The sequence below is a fragment of the Fringilla coelebs genome (assembly GCF_963513975.1).
Source record: "Fringilla coelebs genome assembly, chromosome: 23".
NCBI lineage: Eukaryota > Metazoa > Chordata > Aves > Passeriformes > Fringillidae > Fringilla > Fringilla coelebs.
Genome location: NC_140049.1, coordinates 5,710,136 through 5,729,225, shown reverse-complemented (window position 1 = coordinate 5,729,225; position 19,090 = coordinate 5,710,136). Strand labels below are relative to the sequence as shown.

The 19,090-nt window shown below is 52.7% G+C and overlaps 1 protein-coding gene across 1 annotated transcript; it reads right to left on the bottom strand.

Annotated features, from left to right (window-relative positions):
• Window positions 1–11,840: 11,840 nt before the first annotated feature.
• On the bottom strand, window positions 11,841–15,053 carry RABIF (RAB interacting factor). The gene is made up of 2 exons (XM_084220834.1): window positions 14,859–15,053; window positions 11,841–14,791 (listed from the first exon to the last, which is right to left on the bottom strand). The coding sequence occupies exons 1-2, from the start codon at window positions 15,042–15,044 to the stop codon at window positions 14,549–14,551; spliced, it is 429 nt and encodes a 142-aa protein (XP_084076960.1). The 5' UTR covers window positions 15,045–15,053; the 3' UTR covers window positions 11,841–14,548.
• Window positions 15,054–19,090: the final 4,037 nt, after the last annotated feature.

The window sequence follows — 19,090 nt, the reverse complement described above, 5'->3', positions numbered from 1 at the left end:
TCTCTGGGCCGAAAGAGTGGGGTGTGGACAGATCCCTGTCCCGGGAGGCTGGAGCAGCTCCACTGCCGTCACCAGGGACAGCAGGGCCTGTGCCAAGCGCCACTAGTGGGATGAAGAGTCACAAAATGGAAAGGACTCAAAGCTAAAGGGCCACATCTGGAGACCCACATAGGTTCTACTGGAATCTGTAGATCTGGTGTTTAAATGCCCCAGTTGAAGTTGGATATTAAGTGGGAAACATAAAACCCCGGTGGTATGTCCTAAGGGTTATATTAACAGAAATATTCCTGCAATTGCCAAACTCACTCCCTGGGTAAAAGCAGCTGCTGTGTGTGCAGGTCTAATATTTGATACCTGGAGTTCCATCTGTCCTTCGGGGCCTCAGCACCAGCATCAGTTTCAGGAAATTCCTTCTTCCTGCACTGACCTGAGTTTTTGCAGCAGGAGAGGGATGTGAAACAATTTTGAACAATACAAAGCAGGTGATTTTTCCTCTTCCTGTATAGATCTCCAGCCCTGCAAGCAGCCTGGATAAAGGTGGTACTTTTAAAGGGAAGTGTGGTGGAATTGTGCCAGGCTGGATCTGTACATGGAGGGAAGGGATGAACTGATCCCCAGGGCAGGGAACTGACACCTGCTGAGGATGCTACTCCTGCTGTTATCAACCCCATTGTGGTCATCTGAGCCCAAGGCATGGAATGAAACCTGTGGGTGTACCCTGAAAGGAAAGAAGGGCAAAAGCTCTCTGGAAAGCAAGGACCAGAGGACTGAGAGAGGGTCAGAGGTGAAAGAAAGGGAAAAACCCACAAATAACATTGATATAATTGTTTTTCCAAAGAATGATGCCAAGTGTAATGTGTGACTGAAAAACAGGTGGGCTATAAGAAAGCACTAAACTGTGTTTAGGGAATTTGGCTGATACCTTAAGTTTTAGCTTTCATATTTTCCAGATTCTGTACTGCATTAGTATATAGCTCTAAACTTATATAATACTCTTATATAGAGTGTTAGCAAGTTTTTCTCAGAGTTTAGTTAGACGAAACAATCCTTTTCCAGCCCCAGAACCAAGGACACCACTGTAGCTTCAGGCTCTAAAAGTGTAAACAACAGGGAATTGAGGAGAGCAAACTGGGAGGATGGGACTGCAGAACCTGGAGCTGTAATTGGACAATGAACCCAATATGGAAATGGACCAAAACCTATAAAAGTATGAGAACTCGTGACTCGGGGTCCATCTTGGGTGTAGCCTTGGCCAGGCTCTTGTACTGCACAAGGTGTGTCCTTTGAATGGCTTTTTAATAAAAGGCCTTTACTTCATTCCTTTAACACTGCCTAGCTCTGGTCTAGGTAGCCTCTCAAGGCATCACAGCCATCCCCACACCAGAGTGGGGAGTGATCACACAAATGAGTACCTGTGAGCTGGGTGATGGACACCAAAGGAAAGCATACACCAAAGCATACACCAAAGTGTGTTTTTTAAAGGTAAGTCTTCTCTTTCATGTTTTGATCCTCAGCAAGCCCAAATTCTTTGCTTAGTGCTTTCAAGCTGGTATATATTTGAAGAATCCAGTCAGTATTAAACTTCTGATAACTCCCAGCCTGTGCTCCAAGAGACCTGAAAGAACTTCTCTTCTGTTCTTTTTTCTCATTTGTTTATCCTAATTGCTTGGCCTAACCTCACTGAGGCATGGCCTTGGCTGCAAAATGCTTTTAGCTGTGACCATCTCCTTACTGAAGTTGTTTGGTAAAGAAGACCAGGATAGTCCTGGTAGTCTGAGACAGGAAGAACTGAAATGACAGAACCATGGAATGGTTTGGGTTGGAAGGGACCTTAAAGCTCATCTCATTCCACCCCCTGCCATGGCAGGGACACCTTCACTGTCCCAGGCTGCTCCAAACCTTGTCCAGCCTGGCCTTGGGCACTGCCAGGGATCCAGGGGCAGCCACAGCTGCTCTGGGCACCCTGTGCCAGGGCCTGCCCACTTCACAGGGAGGAATTTCTTCCCAACACTGAGTTTAAATCTCTCTTCTTTTAGTTTAAAATCATCCCCTGCCTAGTCCTGTCACTCTCTGCCCCTGAAAACATTTGCAGCTGTCAATGTTCATGAGCAGATAACAGGGGTCCCACGTGCAGTGGGCATGAGCTATTGGAAGATGAAAGGGAAAAGTGGTTACAATATTTTAGTTTCTTTTGTTCTTTTTTATTTAAGGAAAAAAACCCCAGTTAGATGTTCTTTTTTTTTTTTTTTTAATCATCTGCTGTGCTTTTCTCAGTTGGAAAAAAATACCAGCCCTACATGTCTAGTGGGACCTTTGCAAGCCCAGATTTGGGAATACTTTTCCTGTGAGTTAAAAGACAAAAAAGATCAAATTAGATTTAATTCTTCCACTTGTTGCTATTGAATTACAAATATTTCAGTGTTCTCTTTTTGTCCCTTCTCAAAGCTTCCCATTTTAGACACCAGGTACACTGTGAGAATTTCATCTGCTCATTCAAAGCAATATATTTGGTTCTGTTATTCCAAATTACTAAGGAAATCTTCTACTTAAGAGCAAAGTTTAATCTAAACTCTACAATGTATGGAAAATAAGTGCTCACACTGATTTAAAAAAAATCATAATTTTTAAACTAGTTATAAGACTTTAAAGATCTGATTTATGCTTTTCAAATGCTCTGACCTGAAATAACACTCCCACTGCTCCAAGTGTCCTTCAGCTCTGCCAGTGCAGTTGAGCAGTGGGGCAGGGCCTGGGCTGCCAGTGGTACAGTCACATACTCAGAGGGAATTTTATTTTTCCCATTTTATTCTCTGTTAGAAACATTGCAGCACCACAGCATGAGATGGGTCAGACCCCTTCCAAAGCAGAAAATTCAGATGGCATTGCTCTGAGTGCAGTGAGCATTCTTATCAGCATAGCTGACAAAATCAGATTGGGCTGGGCTGTGGTGTTGCAGGGTGCCCTGGTCCACCTTCAGCTGAGGTTTTGACATGTTTAATTCCTGTACTCAGTGCCTGCTCTGACTTGGGCATCTGCAACCTGTGCTGGCATTGCCTCAGCCCCACTCCCCAGGCTGTGCTGGGTGTCTCATGGGGCACCAAGAGGAGGTTTAGGTTGGACATCAGAAAGGATTTTCCTCTCTGAAAGGGTGGTTAAACACTGTAAGGGGCTTCCCAGGGAGGTTTGGAGTCCCCATCCCTGGAAGTGTCCAAGGAAGGACTGGACATGGCACTCAGTGCTCCAGGCTGGTTGACAAGGTGGGGGGTTGGTCACAACCTGGACTTGATGGACTTTGAGGTCTTTTACAACTCAATGATTCTGTGCAAAGGACATCACAGTGGTGATTCCACACGTTTGGCACTTGCAGCTGAGTGTGCCTCAGTTTCCCTCAGTGTGCCCTCCCACAGCTGCTGCACTATCAAGAAGTCCCCCAGTGCTACAGAAGCTGGTGCTGCTGCACACCCAAACCCCATTCCTTGGGACCTGAAATGCTTTTGATTTAGTTTGACTAAATGGTCATGTTAAGTCCAAGGGGCTGTTGGGGGTTTCTTGAACACATTCTTTTTTCCTGCTGGAGACCAGTTCTGTGAGCAGCAGTTTTTTTGTTTCCCCAGGGTTTCCCTGAGCCTGGTAATGCTATCATGGCTCCAGGCACAGACTTTGGCTGCAACCCAGGTATTCAGTGAGTATGACACCTTCCAAAAATTCTGGACTAGCTGTGTATCTGTGATACAGTCTCTGTGGCTGTGCTGTGGGCCTGGGGCTTCTCCAGCAGCTTGGATGAAACTTCTTTGAATGTACAATTCTGCAGCTCTTGCTTTCTGTTCTCTCTCAGAAGAATTGGATAAATAATGTGTGCACTTTCACTTCTATCACTGAATTCCCAAAACCACAACAGCCTTGGCCCTGTACCTGCCTGCTCTGAGTACCTGGGATGATCTGGGGATTTCCATGCACATTTCCCAGCACTCAGATGGACAAGGGCAGCCAGCTGCCTGCACTTCAGCCAGGTACTGACTGAGGCACCAGCTCCTCCTCATCCCCAGCTCACAGCACACCCATCCAGGTGTGAGAACTGCTGAGGGCACAATGTATGGTGAGAGTGAAGCCATCAAACTGCACCACTCACTGACAATGCTTCACCACAGCTCCATTGTTTCAGAGCTCAGGTTCATCTCCTCCTCTCCAAGTGCAAATCCATGCTGGTTCACACATCCGTCCTCAGTCCCGTGCACTCACCCTGCTTTTAGACCTGGCTCCTTCCAGAAGTGTAAGGCCCCTCTGACTGGATCAGCAGGGAGAGACACCCCCTTCCAAGTGCCTCCGTTGTGGAGGCCAAAGAACCAAGCCCAGACGCCTGTGTGGACAATTCCTACACAGAAGCATGGCAGATGGGGAAGGGGGGACTGGCAGTGAGCTTGTGGGATTTCCTGCTCTGGTTTAAGCTGTATCCCACAGCCACCAGCCTTACACCAGCCCATTGCAGGCTGGATCAGGGGGTACCTCAGCAGTGAGGGGGTACCTCAGCAGTGTCACTCCACAGTGACAGATTTTATTTTCTGGCTCTGAAAGACCCTTTCTGTCTCTAATATATTTGATTTTATTAATTATTTTAAATTTTAGATGGCAGGACCTGGAGCTGGTCCTGGACATCAGCTGGGATCAGGTGAAGGGATGTGTCCTGCTCCAGCAGCAGGAAGGAGCACAATCCAGCAGCCATTTCCTTAACATGGATTTCACTTTCTTATAAGGAGAACTGCATAACCCAGGTGGGAGGGGACAGATCCTCTGTTGTGCCTCAGGGTGGTGTGGGCAGGGCCCTGGGAAGGACAGGGATGTGTGGGTGGAGGTGCTCCTGGGATGCACCAGAGAGTAGCAGCAGCCCCGTGCACATTGCTGGGCTTTGGCTGCGGAGCAGGATGTTTAGGTCCTCACACAGACCTGCACATTTGCCCTGGTTTCAGCCAGGACAGGGTGAATTTTTTTCCCAGCAGTCATGAGAGGCAGAGCCTGGAGCTGTGTGGGTGGTTCCAGATTGTTATTCCATACCATGCACTTCACTGCCAGGGTGGAAAGGTGGCAGTGAGGGATTCCCCCTTCCTGGGGGAGAATGACTTTCCCTTTTGGTGGGGGAAAGTGTGGTGTGGTCAGGAAGACCTGTTGGATATTGTGACTCTCCATGTAAATAAATAATGCCCTATACCTTGTGTTATTAATATTGTTGCTATTACTGGTCATTTTCTTATCTCATAGCTGTTTCCAGTAAATTGTTCTTATCTCAACTCATGATTTGCACATTTTCTGCCTCCAGTTCTCAATCCCATCTTCTTCTCAGAACAGGAAGGTGGAGGGGAAGGGGGGCAGTGAGAGGCATCTGATTTGGGGCAGTCTTGGTGGAGACACTGAATTGGGGAATATAATTTCTAAACCACAACAACCTTCCACTCATCATAAAGACCTGCACATTTTGTCTCAAGTGCTGCATTGCAAACAGAGAAAAAATAGGGGAGAATGCTTAATCCACTGACCTCAGGCCAAACCTTGATGGGAGGACATGGACTGTCCATAAGGGTTTTGGGATTGTTTGCTGGGTGCCAAGATAAATCTTTTATTTAGAGCTGAAAACTCTTCATAACTAGACAGCATTGAATTCATTCCTGTTCTAAACAGTCCTGATCCAGATGGGCTGGGAATCCTTAAATACAGGAGCTACAAGGCAGAAGGCTTAGCCAGAGTGGTTTGTAGGGAAGGCCTCCAGAACCCTGACCGTGTGCAGTAGGTGTATCTCTAATTATGTGATTAAACCCTGTTTGTACCTGATCCTGCCCCCGCAGGGAGGGTCCAATTAAGTGGCAGGATGTGCATGAGTTGCCAGAGTGGAACCCCAAAGGGCTGAGCTCTGTTTTTGTTTGCGAGCTTCTTTCAGTGCAGCAGTGTCTGCCCACAGATTAACATTTCATGAGCAAGATTAATATCAACATTCTCTCCCTTGATCACTTGACTTTGTAACCTCACCATGCTATTAGCCTGGCTTCTTGGAGGTAATCCTTAAATAAGTGCCTGGTTTAATGACTTTAAATACATTCTCTGCTTTTAAATCTTAGATTATTTGTTCATCCAACTGTTTTAATCCTGCTCCTGCAAGCCTGGACTTCACTACCTGCCCTATTTCTTTGTTCTCTGCAAGCCCACATTGCAGGGGCTGCTCCCATCCCTGCTCACTTTAAATATTGCTTCAGCCCAGACTCTTTCAGTGCTGCTTTCCTGCCTTTCCCTGCTGCTCTGTGCTACCAAACCTCCACCTCCCATTTGTCAAAGCTGAAAGAGCTTCTCTAGCAAGTACAGTTGTTTTTAATTTAGAATTCAAAGCCCTCCTGAGGAACTCACCAATTGGGCCGTGGCCTCTCTGTTTAGGGGTGCTGTGCCTGTGCTGGATAGTGCCCCTGTCTCAAATGATCCCAGACTTTGGTACCTGAACCTGTAGCCAGTTCAGTTTGTTACCTGGGAGTAAACTGTCCCTAGCCTACGCATTTTGTCTTCTCCACACTAACTTTTGGTTTAGATACTGAAAACGAATCTTGTCTTTGCCCTGCAAGAGGAATTGGTCTCTCTTTTAGGGCAATTAATTGGCTTTTTTTAGGAGGTATTCACCTGAAGAAGAGAAGGCTCCAGGGAGACCTTAGAGTTCCTTCCAGTGCCTAAAGGGGCTCCAGGAGAGCTGGAGAGGAACTTTGGACAAGGACTGGAGTGCCATGATGATGGGGAATGGCTTCCACTGACAGAGGGCAGGGATGGGTGGGATACTGGGGAAAAATTCCTTCCTGTGAAGGTGGGGAGGCCCTGGCACAGGTTGCCCAGAGAAGCTGTGGCTGCCCCATCCCTGGAAGTGTCTCAGGCCAGGCTGGATGGGCCTTGGAGCAGCCTGGGATTAGTGGAAAGTGTCCCTGCCCATGGCAGGGGTGAAAACAAGATGGGCTTAAAAGTCCTTTCCAACCCAAACCATTTTGTGATTCTTTTAGTGTGGGTAACCAAAATCACCCATTAAGCCAGCTCTCTCTTGCTGTGCAGCTTCCCCTCCTGCAGCAGCACCAGGGACCAGCTCATTCCTATTCCCAGAGCTGGGATGTTCCCATCTGTACTGACTGTGTCACAGGGTCCTTCTGACCATGGCACCTGGCAGAGGTGCAGTGAGTGAGTGTGGCAGGCAGGTCACATCCTGTAGGGCTTTGGGCTGGGGCAGAGTTACAGCTCTCCACAGCACCTTGTGGTGCTCTTTGGGATCTGTGCTGAGAACAGCACTGATCCCACAGGGATGATTTAGCTCCTGCTGAGTCAGGAGCTGTTCTACCCCTCACCCTGACCCACCAGTGTTGGGCCAGGGGTGCACAAGGAGCTGGGGGGACACAGCCAGGACAGCTGTCCCTCACTGACCACAGGGATATCCCAGACCATGTGATGCCATGCTCAGCCCTGAAACATAGGGTGGGGGGATGGTGGGGTCTGGCCAGGCTTAGGGCAGTTGGTGATGAGCAATTGCTTTCTTGTATCACTTGTTTTTCTTGGTTTCTATTTTCCTCTCTTTGTTGGTTTTCTCCTCTTACATTTTTTTAAAAAATATTTTTCATTATTTACCTGTCTTCATGCCAACCCACCAGTTTTCTCACTTTCACCTTCCACTTCTCCTGCCATTACAAACGAGGGGCTGTGTTGGTGCTTAGCTGCCAGCTGGGGTTAAAGCATGACACATCCACAGTCCAGACTCCTCCATCTGTGACGGCCAGGCAGCAGAGGCTGGGGGAAGTGTCACAGACCTGAGTTGGTTCTTGCTACCCAAAGTGCACACAGGGTGGCTGTACTGAGAATCCTCTGGATTGCTGAGCAGTAAAGCAGGTTGGAAGAGAAACTGCTCAGTCCACTGGCTCAGATTTGAGACCCTCTGGGAATTCCTAGGGACACTGATGGATTAGAGCACCAGGACAGAGCTGAGCATTCATGCCCCCATTAGCCCTGAGGAGCTGAAGCACTGTAGGCACTGACCTGGCTGGAGAGCTCCAGGTGGCCCAGTGACCTGCCCAGGGATGCATGGACAAGGCAGAGGTGCTCTGCAGGTGCACTGCACTGCAACCAGTGCACCCAGTCCTGCACTGGCCTTGTGGGGCAGCTGCACATGCAACAGCCGCTTTTCACTGACCTCTGTGCCAAGACCAATTTCACATCAGTTTAGCTGGATCAGCAGCACAAACTGTTTGTCTGTGAAAGCAGGGAGGAGGTGCCAAGGAGTGAGCCAGAGGGTCCCAGTAAACTGCACTTTATGTTGTGCTGCCCTGAGTATGTGCAGCACTGGGCACTGTGGCATCACCTCTCCCACAATTAGGTAGCTGTGCCTTGGCTACCATCCAGCTACACACAAGACATTCCCTTTTGGTGCCAGCAGACTGGGCTTCCAACAGAAATCCCCTTATCCTAGCAGGGGCCTTGAGGAAAGGGATGGAAGCAGATCCCCCCGAGCAGTGCTCATGGAGCACTGGCACCAGAGCCAGGCTGGGACACATGTGGCTCAACCCCCAGATCGCTGCTGAGGCACAGCCACAGCCCTCACACTTCAGTGCTCCTCATCAAGGGAGATCCCTCCCTCTGGAGCCTGAAACTGCTCATTTCTCCAAGCACCCTTTCTCTTCAGCAGTTGGGTTCTATTTGCCAAGTCCTGGCCTGTTTTAGTGCCAGCCCCTTGGACCTGCCGTGGCCTGGCAGAGAGAACCAAGTCCTCCAAGAGAACAGGAAAGAACGAGGCAACAAGTTCTTGAAGCCATGTCCTCGTGTTCCACTGCCAGATATTCCAAATTACCCAGCGATTCTGCAAGGAGCTGTGCTCTGGCTGTTTGCCATGGACAGCATTCCAGGCAGCATGCAGAGCCAGCTGCTTCGGGAGGGGAAGGATACCTGTGCTGACACGGCTTTGCTCATTTTCCCTTGCTCTCGGGGCATCTCTTCCAGCTGGGCTGGAACAATGGCACAGGGTTCTCCGGGCAGCAAGCAGATGGAGCGCTCTGCCTCTGCACGCACAGCGATTACAGCAACTGGCAGCTTCCCGCAGGGAGCCGAGAGCCTCCTGCAAGATAAGGAACATGAAAGGGGGAGCAGAAGCCCAGCTGAGCACACGCACACCCTGCTGCTTCCCCAGCGGGGAGAGGCGGGGACAAACACACCCACGAGGGGATCCTCCCAGCGCAGCTCTGCCCCGGGGGCGCTCGGATCCCAACACTCAAATTACTGAAAGACTCGGGAAGGACAGACCCCGCAGCTCTGCCCGGTCCTGCCACACACAGCCGGGGCTCTGGCTCTCTGCTTCGGCCTCCAGCGGCAGCACACGCCCCGCTGCATTCCTGGGCTCTGCATTTCTGTCCCGCTGCATTTCTGGGCTCCGAACCTGCCCCGGGCTGTCCCGCCCAGCTCAGCCCACACGGCGGCTGAGGCAGGCGGCCTTCACTCCCTGGCAGGGTTTTCTCCAGGCAGAAGCTGTATCTGAGTAGTTCATGTCTCTGTTCATGTCTTAAGCCCCCAGAAAATGGCCCTGGGATGCTCAAGGGACGGATCCTCCCCACCAGGTGCTCCCACCCCTGCAGCTCTCCTGGAGTCCCATGTGCAGCACTTCAAAAGCCAAACTGCAGCAACCACTGGGATGGACTGTGCCACGCTCCATTCAGTCTTAGGAAAGATGCAAGAAAGACTTTTTGACTTTTCCCAGAGCTGCTTCCCCCTCTCAGAGGATGGAAGTGTTTTCAGGAACCCTGGAAGGATCTCAGCAACCCTGGAACCTGCTCACTCTTCCTCAGGGGTCGCGTGAACGAGTCAAGCACTCGATTTTCACTCTGTGTAAGACTGGGTCATTTTCAGGTGCAGGGGCACTCCCCCCATAGCACACTCCTGTGAAAACTGCCTTCTCTCCCCCATCCAGCCCCACAGGCTCACCTGAATTGCTGGGCTGCCACCTCCCTCTTCTCTGTCACTGAGGGGCCCAGCTGTGCTCATAGCAAAGCTGCACTGGAGGGACCTGGCTGCCTCACAACTCAGCACTCAAATATTTATGCTGAAATGCATAGAAGCGTTGGTTGAAAGAGAACAAAGCTGGCTTTGATAAAAGCCCTCATGCTCTCTCTGCATTTTTATGGCCAGTTCCCCTCATCTGCTGTGGTTTCCTTTTGTGTCCCCAGCCAGCTTCCAAAAACTTGGTGGGTTTTTGGCAAAATACTTAGTGGTTTAGTGTTTCTCTGATTCTGGAGTTTGGCCTGTATTAACCTGACTCTGTGGGAGGCAGGGACGCTTTCCCTGCACCAGTTGTCCAAGGACCCTGAAGCTATTTCATCTGAATTGTTTCCTTTCCTCCTACTTATGTTCCTGCCAGGGAGTGTAATGTCAGATATGTCAAATTACCTTCAGGGAAATTCATAACACATTTCAGAAATCTCTGTTCCCCCAAACAGCTCCCTGCAGAACTGCCTGTGCTGATGGGGCAGTCCCTGCTCACACAGAGGTTTAGGGAATGCAGCAAGGTGAGCTGTGCAGGACAGGGAACACCACAACCACCTCCCTGGCCAAGCTGGCCCTGGTTTCACCAGCCACAGCTCTTCTCTGAACTCTGCTGAGCCATTCCCCTCCACACCTGCAGGCTGCAGGTCCCAGAGACACACTGTGCAGGTGCTGCAGTGATCCCACTTTCAGCCCTGCTGGGCTCTCTGTGAGGCCCCAGCTGGATGGGAGAGCCCCAGGACACAGCAGAGAGCAAACAGCAAAGTTCTCCAAGCTACTGCTTCAAAGTCCACAGTGTCACCATTGCCCTGCTGAAGATTCCCTCAGTCAGAGGTGAGGAATCAAGGAGAGGCCTCAGGTCCTGGAAGGCCTTTTGCTGACTTGCAGAACTTGGGAAAGAGGAAGCCTTGAATCCCAGCTCCTGCTCCATGCACCACTTACCTGATTGACTGAAATGTAACCCATTTGGGGAAGGAAGAGTGTGATTGTGACCTCTGCAAGGCATGAGTTGTGGCAGTTCCCCAGGACAGCTCAGCTGATCTCAGCCTGCAGCTGCCAAAAAGGAGGAATGGCCTCCATCCTGCCATTGCCCCTGGAGCATCTCACAGGCTGCATGTGTCAGCCCAGCAGCCAAGAAAGGAAACTTTAGCCTAGGTTATCAAATTGGACATACAAAGGGTTCAGCTGCTGCTTGAGTGGGAGGTTTGGGTGGGAGTGGGAGCAGAGAGGTGAAGCTACAGGAGGTGCCAAAGTCAGCCAGACCCAGACCACGGCTCCGGGCTGTGAACCCATTGCAATACCAGGGCCAGACTGGTGCAAGGTCTGCTTTTAACCATCCTGAGCACATTTAGGGCATATAAACACCTGACCCACACAAACCAGGCAGGTAAGCACTAGAGATCCTGCCAAATCCACACCAGGAAGCAATTAGACAAAATTGTTATTATTTGCCCCCTTGAATCTTGCTGGAGAGATTGGCTGGAGCAAAGGAGGCAGGTTTGTTACTGTTCCCTCTCGAGGCACTGCTACATCTTAACACAGGATGGTCTCAGGAGTCAAATCTATGCATACATTAAATAGAAGAATACATTTTCAAATTAAAGTGATCTACATGTGGAAATAAAGGTTTCTGCACTGTCTTGGTGCTGACAGAGAAAGATGGGCTGCAAGATGAGCCTTCCTAGGCACCATGTAAGTGCTTCCCATGCCTGAGAGTTGTCTACCCTTATTTTCTAGGAGTTACCACGGGCAACTGGAAAACAGTTTTTCAACAGGCTGGATAAAAAGCAGTGAAAATATTTGTGAGTCTATGTGAATTTTTATTAGCTCTCATTGACACAGGAACGGTGCAGCTTCAGCAGATCCCAAACCTGGTGATGTGTCCGGTGGAGCAGCAGCTGCTCTTCCCCCAGGCCATGTCTGCTGACTGGGACACTCCTCCCCCAAAGCTCCACTAACAGCACAGTGGAGCTGCCTGAGGTCAAATTCCACACAGTGACTTTTTGAGCTGCCTTTTCTCCACCTCCTGCCCATCCCCCTGAAATTCTGTCACCTCTGGGAACATGAATTAGCCCAGGTGCTGACTGAGAGCTGGGCTGCACAGCTGTCCCATCACCTGCCCCAGGTCTCTGCCCATGCCACCAGCACTGCAGGGACTCTCCAAGCTGCAGGAACCCAAGACCCTACCTGAGGCTGAATGATACCCAAGATCTCATGGTACAAAAGCTTCTTCCCAAGAATTCCCATCACACTGTTCATTTCTTCTCAGCATTTCAAGCCTATGTGATCCTATTTAGTATTTAAGAGCCAGCAGAAAGACACCTGGATCCGTGGAGGACTCAGCTCCCCTCTCCCAGTGAAGAGGAGCAGGAGCTCCCAGCACTCTGAGGGCTGTGCTGAGGTGGATTTCAGCTGCTGCCATTCCAACGTGAAGGCTTTGACCTGAGCTCTCTCATCTCTCCAGGGGTGTTTTACTGACTGGGAAAGCTGCCACCACCCCCAGCTCCTCCCAGTGCCACCCACTCCTCAGGAATCCACAGGTGCCATTTCTTGGAGGTCATTTACTCCGTGTTAGTCAAGCTGATTTCCACAGTCTGTTCTGCACAGCGGCTCCTTCCGAATGAGGTGTGAGCAGTGCAGCATATTTAAGTAACATGGACTGTAACTGGGGTATTACAGGTCAGAACACATATCCTAAGAGACAACAATCCAAATGAAAGTGTGAAATTAGTGACGTGATCCCACCATTTTGCCTGTGCAGAACCCAAGTGAAGCTCTCCTGTCCTTCGAGGCACATCTCCTTGGTGAACCTGTGCAGTCCTTGGGCTTAGGGCTAAGAGACAGGAAGGGCAGGAGGGAAGAGGCAGTTTCCATGACAAATGTCCATCTGACACATTCAGCAAGGACACAGCACAGGATTTGCCTCCTGCCACAGCGAGGCACTCATCCCCCAGCCCACAGTTCTGCCTCTCTCCCTGCCCTGATAAATCCTGACTGCCCACAGCAGAGGTTCCTTACAGAGCAGCCCCAGAACAGGCCACACATGGAGGCAGTGTCTCAAAACTGTAGAAGTGCAGGTGCTCAAGCACTGAAGGAAGAAGGGACTTGTTTCTGCCCCTCCTGCAGTCAGGATGCCTCTTCTGGAAGACTCATCTGAGCCTCTGCCTGCCCTACAGAGCCCTGCCAGCAAAATTGTTTCTTTAGAGGGGCAAGAGAAAGGTTCTTCCCACAGCCTTGGGGCAGCACCCTACCCCCACCTTGAGTTTGGTGGCACAAACAAGTCCATCACCCAGCACAGTGACAGCCACACCTTCCCAGCTGGGTGAGTACCCAAGTGCTTAAGAGCAGAGGACAGGGCTATGTCCCACAGAGAGGCACAGCACCAGGGAGCCCAAAGCATCCCTGGAGAGCTCTTCTGTCACTCACACAGGGCTCAGCAATGGAGAATCAGCTGGGCCACGATTACCAGCAGTGATAAATGCAGGGAGAACCACGGCTGCTGCAGCCTCCTTCCATCTTTAATTAGCTCTGTGCCCAGCTTTTAAAAGGCAGAAACCAAAACTGGTCACAATATCCCAGATCACTCACCACCAGCTTTTACAGAAGAGAAATTCCTTCCTGACATCGCTGTTTAACACACACACATATGTTCTGATGTGCTTCAGCACTGCCTGTCCAATGATTCAGATGCTTTTCAGGCTGGAATCTCTTCACTCTTGCTGCCTGAAAGCTCTATGGTCTGGCACGTTTTCTTTGTTTGCTGCTGATAGAGCAGCTGCACATTATGCTGTCTGCACATTCTACCTGTGTTTTCTTCCCAAGTACTCGGTTAATAGGACTGCACACGTTAGTTGGAATGCCTTACACTCACTTCAGGTGCCACAGCTGTCAGGTGGGATGAGATTTTGGAGAACATAAATGTTAGAGCTTGGGGCAGCAAACATTCCTTCTGAAAATCAACAGAAGATTCAGTCTTAAGCCCTGGAACTGCTGTGGCTGCAGGTCAGACAGTTTCAGCTGCCACGACGACTCAGTGCAGCAGTCCTGTCAGTGCAGTGCCCCGTCCCAGTGTCCCCCTTTACATGGTGTCACAGGGCCACCAGCACGAGAGACGCCTCAGCCCCCTGGAGCAACAGCAGCCACCAGGGAAGTGCAGAGCAGCCAGACTGGGGCAGACTGGGCTACGAGGCAAAGCTGTCAGGGTGAGCTGTCCCTGCAGGGTACAGGGAGCCTCCCACCACCAACAGTCTTCCCATGTGGCTGCAGGTGAGAAGCTGGCTGTGCCAGGGCTGCAATTCCCGGTGCTGCTCGGCCTGTGGATCTGGGACACGGGGTGACCAGTGGAGCCGTGGGTCGGTCCCACCGGGGATCAGGCAAGCTGCGGCCAGCCAGGCCGCGGGGCAGGCGGGCCGCGCTCGGTCGGGCTCTGGGCGCCCAGCCGCGGTCAGTCCGCAGGGCTGCCCGGCCGCGGGGCTCTGCGGGCTCCCGGCGGCCGGGCCCGGCTCCCAGCCCGGGGCCGGCGTCACTCGTGGGCCACGCGCTCCAGCGCCACGTAGAAGCTGTCCTTGTCGTCGAGGCAGTGCCAGCCGATGGGCCCCGCCTCGCAGTCGGCGCACACCAGGAACTTGACGTTGCCCACGTCGCGGGTGAATCCCACGTTCTCGAAGGAGAACATGTCGCGCACCAGCCAGTGCTCCCGCAGCACGTCCCCGCCGCCTCCCGCCGCCGCCGCCGCCGCCTTCTTCCTCATGGCGGGCAGGAGGAGCTGCGGAGACACGGGGCCGTCACCGCCCGGCCGGCACCGCCCGCCCCCCCCACGAACCCCCCGGTACCTCACGGCGGGCGAAGGTGGCGGCGCCGGGCAGCAGCACCCGGGAGCCGCAGCGCTGGCACAGCACGGCCCGCAGGTTGCGGCCCTGCGCGCACACGAGCCCGGCCGAGCCCGGCGCGGCCGCAGGAGCAGCGGGGGGAGAGGCCGGAGGCGCCGCCGGCTCCATCTCCGCGCAGGGCGCCGCCATGGCGAGGGGCGGGGCCGGCACAGTGACGTCATCGGAGCGGCGCGGTGACGCCATCGCTGTGGCCCCGCCTCACGGGGTGGCCCCGCCCCGCTCCCCATCCCCGGGAGGTCCGCGAGCTCCGGGCTGGGAATGCTGGACTGGGAATGCCGGACTGGGAATGCCGGACTGGGAATGCTGGACTGGGAATGCTGGACTGGGAATGCTGGACTGGGAATGTTGTACTGGGAATGCTGTGCTGGGAATGGTGTGCTGGGAATGCTGTACTGGGAATGTTGTACTGGGAATGCTGGACTGGGAATTCTGTACGGGAATGTTGTACTGGGAATGGTGTACTGGGAATGGTGTGCTGGGAATGTTGTACTGGGAATGCCGGACTAGGAATGCTGTACTGGGAATGGTGTGCTGGGAATGGTGTGCTGGGAATGCTGTGCTGGGAATGCCTGACTGAGAATGCCGTGCTGGGAATGCCGTGCTGGGAATGCCGGACTGGGAATACTGTGCTGGGAATGGTGTGCTGGTAATGTTGCGCTGGGAATTCTGTGCTGGGAATGCTGCACTGGGAATTCTGTACTGGGAATTCTGTACTGGGAATTCTGTACAGGAATGCTGTGCTGGGAATGCTGTACTGGGAATGCTGTACTGGGAATGCTGTACTGGGAATTCTGTACTGGGAATGCTGTGCTGGGACTGCTGTGCTGGGAATGCTGTACAGGAATGCTGTTCTGGGAATGCTGTGCTGGGAATGCTGTACAGGAATGCTGTACTGGGAATGCTGTGCTTGGAGCCCCTGGCACGGTGGAAGGTGTCCCTGCCCATGGCAGGGGGGATGAGATGAGTTTTAAGGTCCTCCCCACCCAAACCTGTCTGGGGTTTTCCGGTCCCCCAGGGATGCTGGGCTGGCAGTGCCGTGTCTGTCGTGGCCTGCCCACAGGGACCATCAGGGACAGTCACCTCCCAGGCATGGGAGTCTGGAGATGGTGAATTCGTGGTTGGAGAAGGAGCTCATTGATGCTGGACAAAGGGAAATTGTCTCCCTTAGAAGCCTCCATCAATGGAGATATTCCAGAACCATCTGAAAGCAATCCTGGGCTGTGTGCTCTGGGATGGCCCTGCCTGGGCAGGGAGGTGGGACCAGATGAGCCACTGGGATCCCTTCTCTGACCCATTCTGGGATCCTGTGAAGCTGCAGCACCTCTTTGCATGCAGTGATTGCATCAGGATGTGGGAGCCCCTGGGCTGCTCAGACAGCAGCTCTGTGGCTGCTTGGCACAGGGAGAACCCCCCAGTGGGGAGGGCAGGGGCCCTGAAAGGGGCAGGGGCGCACTGGCAGCAGTGTGTGACCCCCGAGCCTGGGCAGAGCAGGAGGCAGTGCCAGGGCTCACAGCAGCAGTGAGGGCAAGGTCCTGGGCCCCACGGGCCTCTGCTGCTCCTCACTGAGCACCTCTGAGCCCTCTGGCCGTGTGCTGCTCCAGGCTGCTGCCACCACCCCTCTGTTGGTGTTGAAAAGATTGAAAGAGGCCTTTTGATTGAACCACTGCTCCTTTAGAGGGTGGGCCAGATCCCAGAAGAGTCCTGGTTTGGTGTAAATGTGCCCCATCCTCCTGCTGTCTCACTCCTGACTGTCTGCTGGCAGGACCCCTCAGGAGAAGCCAGAAATAGGAACTGATATTCCAGGTAAATATTCACAAAATAATCATTGATGTTCACTAAATAAAGGTGCAGGATTTCAGCAGCAAACCCAGCTGCTCACCTCAGGCTCCAGCCCTGGGCACCGGGCTGGGGTGTGAGTATGGCTGGGAGACATCACCCCACTCTCCTGGCACCTGGGCAGGTGTTTCTGAGGCTGGGGCAGTGTTTGGGGCATTTGAGCTCCTGAGCCCTGTCTGGGGTGTGTGGGGAGCAGAGCAGGGGGAGTGAGGAGCTCAGCAGTGCCCCTGAGCAGCCCTGGGGCCGCCCTGAGCCAGGTACAGGGAAGGGGACGGGGTCCAGTCCTGTCCCACAGCCAGAGCCGCCGGTCCTGGGGCTCAGGGAGGGCACAGAACCCCCATGGCTGGAGATGCTCTGGACTCAACAGAGCCTGATCCAAAGGGGATCAGGGTTACAGACCTGCCCTTCCCAAGTGCAATCATCCTTGGGTTCTGTGAGTCCTTTCCTGCTCATGTAGGTGTCAACACCAGTTTGAGAAAAACACCCCAGAACATTCCTGGGAGTTCAAATCCATCTCTGCCCTGGGAACAGACTCTGGCTGCCCCAGAGGGACCTGAGCAGGGACAGTCCACTCCAGTGTCACTTCTCTCTCTCCAGAGCTTCAGAGCCTCCCCATGGTCACTCCTGCCCCAGGCCAGCCAGGAAAGCTCTGCTCCTGCCCACATTTCTGCTCTGCAGGGGGGTCAGTGGGGAGGCCTTTCCCTCCCAGTCTGGAGCAGAACATGCAGTGGCACATTTGTAAGGTTCTGCCTGGATGCACCACACGAGCACATCCTCAGTTTGGGTATCCCAGGCTGTGAGGGGTGAGATCCCAGCCAGAAGGGGGGAGGGAGCCCTCTGCCTGCCCTGGGGAGGCTGGTGCAGGATGCAAACCCACACTGCCAGGGCTGCACCTGCCCTCACCTGCTCACATTAAGGTGAGATGGGCACTCCTGGGCACTCCTGACGAGGGCCCAGCCCATAAACCCGAGTGGCACCACAGCACCCTGAGGTCTCCAGCTTGTGTCCCAGGCTGCTGGGCTGGGCTGGCTGGTCAGGGTTGGTGGCTGCAGTGGTGTCTCTCATTGTTACAGTCCTTGTGGACAGTTCAGGAGGTAAATAAAAACCCACTAAAAGGATCTTTGGCCAATTCTTAAGTCTTCCATGGGAGCTTTCTCTGTTGAAAACTCACTCTTAATTCTGCCTTTTAGCATTTTCTGCTGGATCATTCATGAAGCAAAGCTTCACTTTTGCTGGCCAGGGAGAATCCATACCAGATTCCTCCAAGCAGAACATTTTGTCCCTTTGTTTTACTTTCATCAGGAGCCTGGACATTTTCTCATCTCCAGCACCAACATGGAGCATTTTGAAGATTTATATTGTGCATGACTTCCCTGGATATACCTTGAAGCTCCTATTCAAACCCTTCAGTACATCCTGTTGTGGAAAGGCAGGGATGGGTATGCTGGTCACATCCTGCTGTGACCCAGTTCTGCTGCTGCTGAGTTTCTGGACATGGCACTTTTGGAGCTGAATCCTCCTGAGCCCTCTGCAGGAGAGCAGGGCTTGTGAGGGAAGGGAGAGCAGATACTGACAGCTCCAGGGTCAGCATCAGAGCCTGGCAACTCCCCCTGCACTGCCTGCACCCTGCAGGTGGCAGAGGCCACAGGTGGGACAGATCCATGGATGGCACCAGTGAGAGCTGCACTCCCCAAACGGGGCCTGTTCCCTTCTTTGCTTCCCCGCTCCTTGTGGCTAAAGAATGGTGGAGCAGATTGGGGACAGGTCAGGAGAGGCTCCTGAACATCTGGAGTGAGTGGTGAGCTGTTTATGGGGGGCACCAGGTAGTAGGGGGAGGATTTGGAGCCATCAGAGGCTCCTGGGGCAAAATGCTGCAGTTTGCCCTAAAACCAAGAGAATCTGTGTTTTGCACATGGACAGATGAATCAGTGCTGGGCTCCATTCATCCCACATGCCCGTGGTGGACAAAGGAGCTGTAATTATTTGCAACTGCAGCTTTAATATAACAGAATTATGGAATAGTTTAATTTGGAAAAGGCCTCTAAGATCATTGAGTCCAACCATTTCCCCAGTCCTGCTGTGTTCATCACTAAACCATGTCCCCAGGGGCCACATCCACAGGTCTTTTGAACACTTCCAGGGATGGTGATCCACCACTGCCCTGGGCAGTTGTGCCAGGGCCTCATCAGCTCTTCAGGGGAGAGATTTTCCCCCAATATCCAACCTGAACCTCCCCTGGGACAACTCGAGGCCATTTCCTCTTCTGTCCCTGTTTCCTGGGAGCAAAACCAAATCCCCCCAGGCTGTCCCCTCCTGTCAGGAGCTGTGCAGAGCCACAA

What these genes read in the sequence shown, in the direction of transcription:
- RABIF (XM_084220834.1), bottom strand. Translation starts at nt 15,044, where the DNA reads ATGGCGGCGCCCTGCGCGGAGATGGAGCCGGCGGCGCCTCCGGCCTCT. An exon ending in CCACCTTCGCCCGCCGTGAG is followed by an intron (nt 14,792 to 14,858) that starts GTACCGGGGGGT and finishes GTGTCTCCGCAG; the next exon opens with CTCCTCCTGCCCGCCATGAG.